This window comes from Hippocampus bargibanti, linkage group LG02 (assembly GCF_051943395.1).
Source record: "Hippocampus bargibanti isolate YZ-2025 linkage group LG02, ASM5194339v1, whole genome shotgun sequence".
Taxonomy (NCBI): Eukaryota; Metazoa; Chordata; class Actinopteri; order Syngnathiformes; family Syngnathidae; genus Hippocampus; species Hippocampus bargibanti.
Window position 1 is genome coordinate 32,714,362 of NC_142735.1, and position 12,644 is coordinate 32,727,005.

Here is a 12,644-nt window from a genome sequence, read left to right on the forward strand (position 1 = left end):
TTAGCCCTAAATACAAAAAAGGAAGGGGGGAGTTGCCTCTGTTTTATGATGGAGACTGATAACAGCAGAGCTCTTGTTTGGTTGTTTGTCACCTCCCTAATTACAGCCCTGGTCAGTAAAAAAAAAAAAAAAAAAAACCTGCGGGGTTGGGGTGTGAAGATAGAATGTATTTTTCAGTGTGTAAGGCGTACCGGAGTATGTTTTTTTTGGAAACAATAATACAGGAGTTTATCTACAATGACTATAATAAAATCATATGTCTATCTGGATGGCTATCTAGCTAGCTATCTATTAGCAATCTGGCTCACTTTCTATCTATTTGAGTTAGTCCGGGTTGAGTGAACGTTGAACGCCTAGCTAGCTAGCCATTTGCTATATATTTGCTATTTATTATCTATTAGCTATCTGTTGTCTGTCTGTCTGGTTGGCTATCTAGCTAGCTATCTATGAGCTGTCTGGGTCGTTTGATAGCTATCTAGCTGACTAGCTATTAGTTTTATGGCTATATCTATCTATCCATCTATCCATCTATCCGTCCGTTTATCTATCTGTCCATCAAGCTAGCTAGCTATTAGCTAGCTGATTAGCTTTCTAACTATTTTAGTTATTCCGGATTGAGTGAACGCTGAACGCCTAGCTAGCTAGCTATTTGCTATATATTTGCGATTTATTATCTATTAGCTATCTGTTGTCTGTCTGTCTGGATGGCTATCTAGCTAGCTAGCTATCTATGAGCTGTCTGGCTCGTTTGATAGCTATCTAGCTGACTAGCTGTTAGCTAAATGTCTATCCATCTATCCATACATCCATCTATTTGGCATGTTACAAAATGTTTCAATAATAATTCATCATCACATTTTCTAATACCATATTAAAGTGCATTTAAATATCTTTCAATTGATGTATAGATTGTTGTTCTATGAAAAATAATAAGGAAATTTTTCAAAATATGGGGATTTTCTGCCTGTAATTACAGTTAAAACAATGAAAATCTGTGACCCAGTTTTTTATCTTAAAATGTGTCCTTAACGAGTAAGGTACCATTGGAAAGCTTTTGACATTCTAAATAAGAACAGAAAACACAAAAAAATATTCAAAATATAAATGCAATAGCAAATATCAACAATCAAATGCAGGCAGATTTTCGTCAGAAATCAAAAATGGCTGTCACTGAATACTAGGAAAGTAAATTGCGAGCTCAAGAAATATATATGCGAATCCTTCTTTTTGCTTGAAGCTTGGCAGTTATGGAGAAAAAAGATATTCTACCAATTCTATGAGTTATAAAAATAACAACTTACTCACCTTTATAAACTGTAGTGTTCGCAAAAGGAACATAAACTTCAATCCATTTTTTCCCGTTTCTCGTTGGCGCATTCAGAAATTTCAAGAACCAGCATGGAGGGCAACGTGTAATATGTCATCACAAGCTGCATATCTTAGAAAATCCCACCAAAAACCATGACATACTGAAGAAAAAATGCAATGATAGATGACTGCGAGTACAGAGTGCGCTCGGTTCACTGGACAGAAACAATCGCGGTGGAATATAGGTCACTGTAGCATACCTATATCTATCGATCTAGCTATCCATCTTGCTAGCTAGCTATCCATCTTGCTAGCTAGCTAGCTATTAGCTAGCTTTCCATCTGTTTGAGTTATTCCGGGTTGAGTGAACTGAATGCCTAGCTATTTGCTATCTATTTGCTATGTATTATTTATTAGCTATCTGTTGTCTGTGTGACTGGATGGCTATCTAGCTATCTATTAGCTGTCTGGCTCGTTTGATAGCTATCTAGCTGATGAGCTATTTCTATCTATCTCTATCTCTACTACTTACCTAGCTCCCTAGCTAGCGCTAGGAAGCTAGGTAGCACGCTAGCGCATGTGGCTGCCACTGCTCACCCACCGTGACTGTAAAGTGACCTTGAGAGTTAGTTGTACTAAATTCATCCTGTCTACTTGATATCTAATTAAAACCAGATTATTTTCTTACAGACAGTGGGATCTTACATGCTCTCTACTACCTGGAGCAGTATCCTGGAGGGACGAGCGGACAGCGCGGAGCGTGACTTGCCTGTCAGATCTGACAGGTAGGTCACACAGTCATAGTAACACCAGCTAAACAGGCGCGTCACAACAACATCCGTGACACTCTGACGAAGGCGGAAGTATACGCCGAAACATGTCAGGTACAGTGAGACCTCAAGTTACGAACTTAATTGGTTCCCAGACAGAGTGTGTAAGGCGAAAAGTGTGTATCTCAAAAAAAGAATTCCCATAGCGAACCATTAAAATGGGAATAATCCGTTCCCGGGTTTCCATAAAATATACTTTTCAACTAAATAAGCCTTAAAACTACACACAACATACCTCATTCTATGTATAATAAATTGTGCTATTGTATTGTAATGAAAGAAATATACTGAATTGTATCATAAAGTCACTTTATTTACATTTGTGATGGTCATTTATGGCTTGATGGAATGGCATTGGAGGTCGAAGGTCAAAGGGAATTGCTGTTTGGAAAGAGAGGCGCATTACATGAGGACTGTAATTAAAGAAATAAACTGTGCTGTAAAATAAAGTTGTATTTACCTTTTTGATGGTCGTTGATGGTTTACGGAAGGAGAGTCACCTTCCATAAGGACTGTTGGTAACTTAACCTCTGGTGCTGTTCGGTCGTGTGCTTCCGCTGAAGATCACTCCGTCAGCCGTGGTGGGTGTGTATTATGAAAATAGTGCTTATTATAAGGTTTAATTTTCATAAATTTGACATTTGTAAGACAAAAAGTTTGTAGTTGAGGTGTTTGTAAGTTGAGGTCCCACTGTATTTGAACACCTACAATACACTGACCTTGAGAGTTTTGAAAGGCGCTTATAAATGAAATGTATTATTATTATTATTATTATTATTATTATTATTATTATTATTATTATTATTATTATTATTATTCGCAGATAAACATGCTACAGCTGAACTGTCGCGGCTTGGAATTGAAGCAGATTTATGTGGGACAGATGATGTGAGACAATCTCTTTCCGTCAATGGATGCTACAGCTCCCTGTTTGCTTTCAACATTTAGCTTGTAGCAGATGTGCACATTTCACCATGACGTCCCTGGTGCACCGGTGAAAAGAACGCTTTGGTTCTCTACTCTTTCACCTTGAACTGCTTCATGCAACAAAGAAGGTACAGAAAGTGCCTACAATTAAATGACTGTGTCTTAGTGTTGTCCTATTATTTTGTTACTTTATTCTTTGACTTCAAAATGGCGCAGCGAGAACGGCTGCCTTTCCAGCAGCTCCTGTAGTTTGTTTTTCTACTTTTTCCTTTCCTCTTACTTACGTCACCTTGCTTCTATGATATGTAAATTTCTCCACTGCGAGACTGCTAGTGCAATCCATCCAATCCTACCCTTACCCGCCCCAAAGAAAAAAAAATGGCACATAAAAATAACTAAATGACTTACCAGAAAAGCAATGGGTGTTGGAAGCCTATTGATTTTCTTCACCAAGCCGGGTTTAATGGAGCTCAGTAACCTGAAAATGACAAAATGAACACAATTTCTGAACCATGAAGCACCTTCCAGCATTCCCGAATTTGTTCGGGTTTTGTTTGTGTTTTTTTTTCAAACTTGGTTGCCGATCAAGCGCTGGCCATGGCCTCTGTCTTTCTTTTCCACGAGGGGGCAGCTTTTACCTTATTCCCATGTTAGCGCTTTGTTACAGGTTCAGCTTTTGTTAAAGCGCTATATGAACTAATTTCAGGATGTACTGCATTGTATTTTGGACATCTGCCCCCATTTCAAGCTCAGATAACTCCAGCCCCATATAACTTAGGAATTAACTCTTTTTTTCTGATGAAAAAAGAGAATCTAAAATTTCTAACACTGAAGTGTTATATTATGTCGTCCTAAAACTCAATATTCTGTATGTCCTGGAATTCAAATGACAATGACAAAAACCATGGCACTGGAGTGGACACATTTTTGCATGTCTGGCAGTGAAAGAGTTAAGTGTTTACATATTACAAATATATTTCAATTGTTTGGTGTGTTAAAGGACAACTGACGCCTCCACACAAGTTGTGTCCATAATTTGTAAAATCGCTTCAAATGACTTCTACTGAGCGTATTTTACAAAGATTCCACCGCATATAGTTATATTTTACATTTTAAGACTCACGCTGAATATTCAGGAAGTCTTGTTTTTGAGTTGGTGACGAGTCCTGATGAAAACGAGAAAGGACACACAATGCATTTTGCGGTACTTTGTTTGGTCTGAAAACTTCGCGTTGATTGTGAAATTTGAAGGAAAAAACATGAATAACGTGATGGTGAATCGTTGTGTATTGCGACAAAAGACTATTTGATATTCGCTGACAAATTCCAAGCATACAAATCAAAGGAGCTCTGGCGCCATCTTCTGCATTTTCTCGGGGTGCTACACATCAGTCTTGATGCCTCAAAATGACCCAGAAGAACGTCTTTAATCGATTGCAAAGATTTATGCTTCCCTCTTCAGAACTATTTGAATCATATTCATAACTGGAGGCGTAACAAGAAAGCATCTTCTCCGAATCCGAAGCCATTGTTTTGATTCTCGAGCAAGGCAAGACGTCTTGGCGTGACGTCACGAACCGGGGGCGGGACTTTCTGCAAATGCCCAATTCACAGCTCATTTTTTTTGCAGATTTAGCAACTGTACGTCATTTTTATTGGTGTTTTGCATTTGACTAAAAATATCAGCCTGTGTGTTTTGGGTATTTTAGATGCTATAAAAAGTTTTTTTTTCTGATGTCAGTTAGAAATAAAAAAAATGGTGTCGGTTGTCCTTTAAGTATTTTCCAAACAACAACATGTTTTACTACATTTATTATTAGTTTTAATATTTGGTTTTTAATATTTCTTATGTTTTTCTGAATTTCTGAAAACAGTGACACCTCAACTTACGAACACCTTATCTTACAAACTTTTCGTCTTACGAACGTAAAATTTATGAAAATTAAACTTTATAATAAGCACTATTTTCATAATACACACCCACCACGGCTGGTGGAGTAATCTTTGGCGGAAGAACACCAAAGCACACGACCTTGGGATCTGGCGGAGTGATCTTCGGCGGAAGCACACGATCGAAGAGTGCTCAACCCGGCGCTACTTTCCACACCCCCTCTCATTGAATGCACACGTCAATCGCCTACTTGGAGCTTTTTGCTGATAATTTTACTAAAAAAAAAAAAACCACCACAGGCTCGTGTTCAGCCCAAGAAGACACAAAATAAAATCACTGTCGCTGAGAAGGAGATAATTGAAAAACACGAACGAGGTGTGCATTTGTGTCATTTAGCCTCCAACGCCAACCTCCAACGCCATTCCATCAAGCCATCAATGACCATCACAAATGTAAATAAAGTGACTTTATAATACAATGCAGTGTATTTCTTTCATTACAATACAATAGCACATTTATTATACATAGAATAAGGTATGTTGTGTGTAGTTTTAAGGCTTATTTAGTTGAAAAGTATATTTTATGGAAACCCGTGAATGGATTATTCCCATTTTAATGGCTTCCAATGGGATTTTTTTTTTTTTTTTGGGGATACACACTTTTCGCCTTACACACTCTGTCTGGGAACCAATTAAGTTCGTAAGTTGAGGTCTCACTGTATTTTTGAAATTACAATAATCGTTCTATTTCTTTGTGCATTAAAATACATTTTAACTCATTCATTGTCATTCACAAATTTATTTGGGAATTGAAACTATAAGGTAAAGCGCCATTCCAGATTTAGTTCTTTTTTTTTGTTTTTACATGCTTGGTTGCCGATAAAATGCTGGCCAGACCTCTGGCAATGATTTCCCCTTCCTCAAGGGGGCTGCATTTCCATGTTTTTCAAGTTCTCAACTCGAGACCCATAATTTAGGAATTAACTATTTTTTTCTGATGAAAGAAGAGAAAATTAAAGTTTCTTACGCTGCATTCAATGTTTATGTCGTCCTAAAACTCAATATTATATGTGTCCTGGAATATGAGTGACAATGACAAAAACACTGAACTGGACACATTTTGTATGCAGTGAATGCTATCTATTCGCTACGTCTGTGTAAGGTCTCAGTCGTACAGGAGTGGTCCATCGATGAGAAGGTTTCTCAGCCGTCATCTGTACATTTTTGAAGGTGTCGGACATTTCGCTTCTTATCCAAGAGGCTTCGTCAGCGAACTAAAGTTTTACTGGTAGTATCGGCCATATATATATATATATATATATATATATATATATATATATATATATATCCCTAATGTCCAGACATGGCGCCGCCGGACACAGCTATGATAGGTCCCTACTCACAGGTTGGGGGTAGCAGAGGACCCCACTCCCTGCGGCCCCACCGATTGTTCCTCCATTCCTGACTAACGACTGGCCTGTTTGCCCCCCTCCCTCCAGTATCACCTCATCAGCATTATTAATGTTGCCTAACCTATGTTCCCTAAGCAGGCTATTGCATGAACAATACAAATTGAACCTCAGCCCACCAGACCGGTTCAATGGAGGACTTAGTTGTTTTATGAGAATCGCTTCTTTTACTCCCCTTTCAAACCATCTATGTTCTTTTGCTAAGATTTTAACCTCATTGTCATCAAATGAGTAGTTGCTAGCTTTTAGGTGCAAATGTACTGCCTATTGAGGCCCACTAGTATTATCCCTGCGATGTTGATAGTCTTTTTTTGAGAATTTGTTGAGTCTCCCCAATGTACTGCTCTTTACAATTTTCATTCTTACAATGTATTGAATAAACTACATTACTTTGTTTTTCATTTGGCAGCCTATATTTTGGATGCACTAATTTTTGCCTTAAAGTGTTTATCGGTTTGAAGTAAGTAGGAATTTTGTGTTGCCAAAGGACGCTTTGTAGTTTTTCAGAAACTCCTGCAATGTAAGGTACTGCTACTCCTCTCCTTTTTGTATCTTCAGAATTTTTGGTTTCATTCCCTATTCTTTCTTTATGACATTTGTTAAATGACCACTCCAAATTGGTTTGTATTGCACTTTAAAAACAGCTGGATCAAAGCCCTAACATGGAAAAAAAAGCATGAAACACAAAAAAAAAAATTGAAAAAAAGAGTCCTTTGCAATGCAGGAGTTTCTGAAAAACTACAGAGTCCTTTGGCAACACAAAATTCCTACTTATTTCAAACCAATAAACACGTTAAGGCAAAAAATAGTGCATCCAAAAGATAGGCTGTCAAATGAAAAACAAAGTAATGTAGTTTATTCAATACATTGTAAGAATGAAAATTGTAAAAAGAAGTCCATTGGGGAGACTCTCTCAAATTCTCAAAAAAAGACTATCAACATCGCAGGGATAATACAAGTGGGCCTCAATCGGCAGTACATTTGCACCTAAAAGCTAGAAACCACTCAATCCTTCATTAAACCGGTCTGGTGGGGTGAGGTTCAATTTGGATCGTTCATACAATAGCCTGCTTAGGCAACATAGGTTAGGCAACATTAGTAATGCTGATGAGGTGATACCGGAGGGAGTGGGGCAAACAGGCCAGTCGTTAGTCAGGAATGTAGGAACAATCAGTGGGGCCACAGGGAGTGGTCCTCTGCTCCCCCCAACCTGAGAGTAGGGACCTATCATAGCTGTGTCTGGCGCCGCCATGTCTGGACATTAGGGATATATATATAGGGCCGATACAACAGTAAGACTTTAGTTCGCTGACGAAGCCTCTTGGATAAGAAGCGAAACGTCCGACACCTTCAAAAAAGTACAGATGACGGCTGAAGAAACCTTCTCATTGATATCTATTCGCTAGCTATTACCTATCTATTCGCTAGCAGTTAGCTATCTATTTGCTAGCTAGCTAGCTGTCCATTTGCTAGCTAATTAGCTATCTATTTGAGTTACTTCCGGGTTGAGTGAATGCTGGCGCGTGTGGATACCGCTGCTCAACCACAGGAAAAAAATGTATCCTGTGACTGTAACGTGACCTTGTGAGTTTTGAAAGGCACTTAGAAATTAAATGTATTATTATTATTATTATTATTATTATTATTATTATTATTATTATTATTATTATTATTTGGGAGGAATAATGTTTTTGGAGACAAAGAGTGGCACTGCCATCTAATGTCGTGGATGTGTAAGCGCACGAAGCGTTTGGCAGCGCCTCGATGGTCACCACACTGCTCACTGCAAGAACCAAGACAAGGGCACGGTAAATCCTACCGGACCGTCCGTACCCTGCCCACCACCTTTTCCAGTGACTCCCCTCAGGCAGGCGTGAACGATCCACTTAAAGTATTTATAATAATAATAATAATAATAATAATAAATTTCTAAGCCCCTTTCAAAACTCCCACGGTCACTATACTGTCACAAGATAAGTTTTTCTGCGGCTGACCATCGCAGCCACATGCGCCAGCGTTCACTCAACCCAGACGTAACTCAAATAGATAGAAAGCTAGCTAGCTAACAGATAGCTAATAGATATCTATCTGGCTAGCTAGCTAGCTATTACCTTTCTATTTTCTAGCAAGCTGCTCACCCACAGGAAATAACGTATCCAGTGACTGTAAAGTGACCTTGAGAGTTTTGAAAGGCACTGAGAAATCAAATGTATAATAATAATAATTATTAATATTATTATAAAAAATGTGTTAAAATACAAAGGGAGGCAAGCACAAGAAAGTGTTTCATCACTCGAGCCTGACCAAAAAAATCCAAATAAAGCCACACTTACTCGCATAGCAGTATACCATTCTCCAATCCTCCACGGAAATTCTTGTCACCAAAGCATCTTCCTGTCACCGCCTACGGAGGGAAACATCAGTGAATCAGCAAATTTATTAGGCCGTAAATCCATACTCAAATATGGCTACTTTAATTTCCGGTCTTTTGAAGTCTCAAAAGACCGGCAACGCTATTGTACACAAAGCGGTGCGGGCCATACGTCAGGTCCATAACCGTGCTAAACGCTAACGAGCTTGGCGTAAGATGCAATCATCCTGCGCAAACGGCCATGGCGAGCTAATGTGTTGTGACAGGGGATTTCAAAATGGAAGTGGGAGCGGCCTGCTTGCATGCATTTGCACTCCAGCCCGCCAGTCAATTAAAAAGCGTGGCATCTTTGGATTTGATGTGTTTTAATTATTTAATTAATAAATTGGCATTTTCGTGTGTATTATGTTTGTTAAAGTCTTTATAAGTGCCTTGCATGCTGAATAATAATAATAATAATAATAATAATAATAATAATAATAATAATACATTTGATTTCTAAGCCCCTTTCAAAACTCCCACGGTCACTATATAGTCACAGGATCAGTAAGGACAGTAATTTCATCTGTGCTGTATGTCATGCATATGAGCATATTTGACAATAAAGCTGACCTTGACTTTAATAATAATAATAATAATAATACATTTTATTTGTAAGCACCTTTCAAAACTCTCAAGGTTACTTTACAGTCACATGATCAGTTTTGCTGTGGCTGAGCAGCGGCAGCCACATGTGCCAGCGTTCACTTAACCCAGAAGTAACTCACATAGATAGAAAGCTAGGTAATATATAGATAATAGCTAGCCAGCTAGATAGCGAACCAGATAGATAGCTAATAGCAAGCCAGCTAGATAGCTAGCCAGAAAGATAGCTAATAGCCAGCTAGATAGCTTATATACAGCCAGTTTTTTTTTTTTTTTTTTTTTTTTGTGAGACGTTGAAATCTCTTCATTGTGACTGTTGTCAGGTGAGGCACGCAGGCGGCGGAGAGGAATGTGCACGACTCGCTTGTTTTCACTGGAATGTCAATCGCATTGTTTCACAAACAAATAGTTCGGGAACATTCTTCCTTTTTTAATTTCCTTCAAAAGGAATGCTAACACGCAGAAATAAAATACAGTTTGTTAAAGGGCTCAACGCAGGGGTGGGCAACCTATGGCTGGCGAGCCATATCTGGTTCCTTTGATGACTGCATCTGGCTCGCCGATAAAACTAAATACAGTGATACCTCGGCTTAGGAACGCTTTAGCTCACAAACTTTTAGCCTTACGAACATTAAATTCGTGATAATATTAAATTAAATTTGTGATAATATAATATAATCAAGGCATACGAACTAATTTTCGGCGGGTGAACCATAACACACTGTCGAACAGCGCCACGGTGGCTGGCGGACTAGTTTTCGTCACCGTGCCATCACCGTTCTTGTGCGGACGTGGTTTGTTATCGAGTGCTTTTGCTATTATGGGAGCGAAAAAGACCCCACCACAGGCTAGTGTTAAGCCGAAGAGGACATAAAAGAACATGACGGTTGAGCAGAAGAGGCAGATCATCGAAAAATACCAACGATGTGTGCGTTTGTGTGAATTAGCGTCCCAGTAGCAGTACACTAAGTTGCTATGTGTGGCTAAGGGTGTTTCTGTGTTGTCTAAGCAACGGTCTCAGGCAATAGAAGAGTTTGAAAAACTTTGGTTGATTGGGATTAATGAAAAGCCGCTAGCAGGGGACAGTGTGAGTGAGGGTATTATCGCCGAGAAAGCACGGCAACTTCACTCGGATATCATTAAGAGGCAACCTGGAATTTCGGCATCCATTGACAACTACCATCACAAATGTCAATAAAATGACTTTATCATCCAGTACAGTTGATTTTTTTTAATTACAATACAATAGCACATTTATAATACATAAAATAAGGTCTATTATGTGTAGTTTTAAAGGACAACCGACGCCTCAGAAAAAGTTTTGTCCATAATTTGTAAAATCACTTCAAATGACATCTACTCAGCGTATTTTACAAAGAATCCACCGCATATAGTTATATTTTACATTTTAAGACTTGCGCTGAATATTCAGGAAGTCTTGTTTTCCAGTTGATGACGATCCACGTGACGTCACGTCTGGAACGCCCCTGACCGAGAAAGCGACACACAATGCATTTTGGCTACTTTGTTTGGTCTGAAAACCTCATGTTGATCCGTGTTGATGATAAAATTAGAAGGAAAACATAAATAATGCGATGGTGAATCATTGTGTGCTGCATCAAGACTACTATGTGATATTTGTTCACAGAAATTCCCGGCAGACAAATCAGCCCATTTCCAACGGAGCTTGTGTATTTTCTGTGACGCTACATTGGAGTCCTGACGGCTCAAATTGATATGGGAGGACTTCTTTAATCGGTTGCAAACATTTATGCTTTCCTCTTCAGAACTATTTGAATCATACTCATAACTGGATGAGTAACAAGAAAGCATCTTCTCCGAATCTGAAGCCATTTTTTTGATTCTAGAGCAAGGCAAGACGTTCTGGCGTGACGTCACAAACAAGGGGGCGGGACCTTCTGAAACTTGGCATCTCCGGGGTCATTTGGAAGTAGTTTTGGGACACTTTATTTTTATTGGTGTTTTGCATTTGACTAAAAATATCAGCCTGCGAGTTTGGGGTATTTTAGATGCTATAAAACCGTTTTCTGATGTCAGTTAGGAAACAAAAAAATGGTGTTGGTTGTCCTTGAAGGCTTATTTTGTAGAAAATTATGTTGTATGGGCGCCTTGGAATGGATTATTCTAATTTTCATGGTTACGCGCGGCTACTTTTCAACAAAATATCAGAATGTATTATTTAAAATAACTGTGATAATACTCAACGTTAACATGGATGGTTTTCCGTTCCTCGTGTTTGGTAAAAATCCAGGAAAACGATCGGAATGAAATTCAATTTGCCGGTCCAGAGGCGAAGTTACTGCTAGCTAGCCTACACACGGCTCATAAGCTTCCACACTTGCTATCTACAATCTACTTCTCGCAGAAGTATGTCGATGCTAACGTTAACATGGGGCTTGTTAAAATGTCACTGACATTCGACTGTTTCATCGATGGTATTGTTTCATTGCAAATTAGAATCAGAACATTTTCTCTCCTCTAATGCTCCGGTGCATTCACGCTGAAGTGCACAAGTTGGGCTCATTTAAAGGGGCGTTTACCTATTTGAACATGACGGCCACTATCATCCAATCAACATGGCGCTTTCGGCCATTCTAGGTCAGTGTCATCCAATCAAAATTGCCCTTGCCGCCAACTGCAGCCCCAACGGGAAATGAACGACGAAAAAAACGACAATATGTATTATAATATGTAATATTTATCGGCGAGCCATATGCAATCATCAAAAGAGCCATATATGGCTCGCAAGCCATAGGTTCCCGACCCCTGCACTAGTGACTAGTCATTCTAGCCCAGGGGCGACAGATGCCGAACAGGCTCATTTTGACTCTTGGTTGAGGACAGAGTATACAAACACAGGATGTGTGCTGTCAACGCACGTGGTTGCCTTTTGTAATGGGATCCTTTCTTCTTTGACAGCGCATTGTTGTAATTGCTAAATTCAAACACAATTGCGTCTTCGCGGGCTAATAATCTCGTTAATACAATTTGGCAAGAGCGCGTAATCTGCTAATGCCTTTGGTTTCCGATTATTGGGACGAAAACAACAATAGGCCAAAAATCCAGCTTGGAAAACATCAACATGGAGCGATAGAGTGAAACATCAGTTTACGAACACTCAAACTCACTAACTTTTCGCCTCACGAACATTAAATTTGCGAGCATATCGTCTTGGCGGATGAA

At 39.0% G+C, this 12,644-nt stretch overlaps 1 protein-coding gene across 11 annotated transcripts in view; it reads right to left on the reverse strand.

Moving 5' to 3' along the window:
• Positions 1–12,644, reverse strand: part of LOC148902477 (LIM and calponin homology domains-containing protein 1-like) — a 196,247-nt gene that overhangs the window by 158,244 nt on the left and 25,359 nt on the right. For 9 of the 11 annotated variants that reach the window (XM_088991062.1, XM_088991071.1, XM_088991066.1 and 6 more), the window contains 2 exons: positions 8,758–8,828; positions 3,474–3,543 (listed from right to left, as the gene is read on the reverse strand). In XM_088991062.1, the coding sequence (XP_088847188.1) occupies positions 3,474–3,543; positions 8,758–8,828 (141 nt within the window). Of the gene's footprint in view, positions 1–2,456; positions 2,520–2,598; positions 3,449–3,473; positions 3,544–8,757; positions 8,829–12,644 lie in introns of those variants that run through there. The other 2 variants (XM_088991067.1, XM_088991070.1) reach the window with 2 other exon arrangements.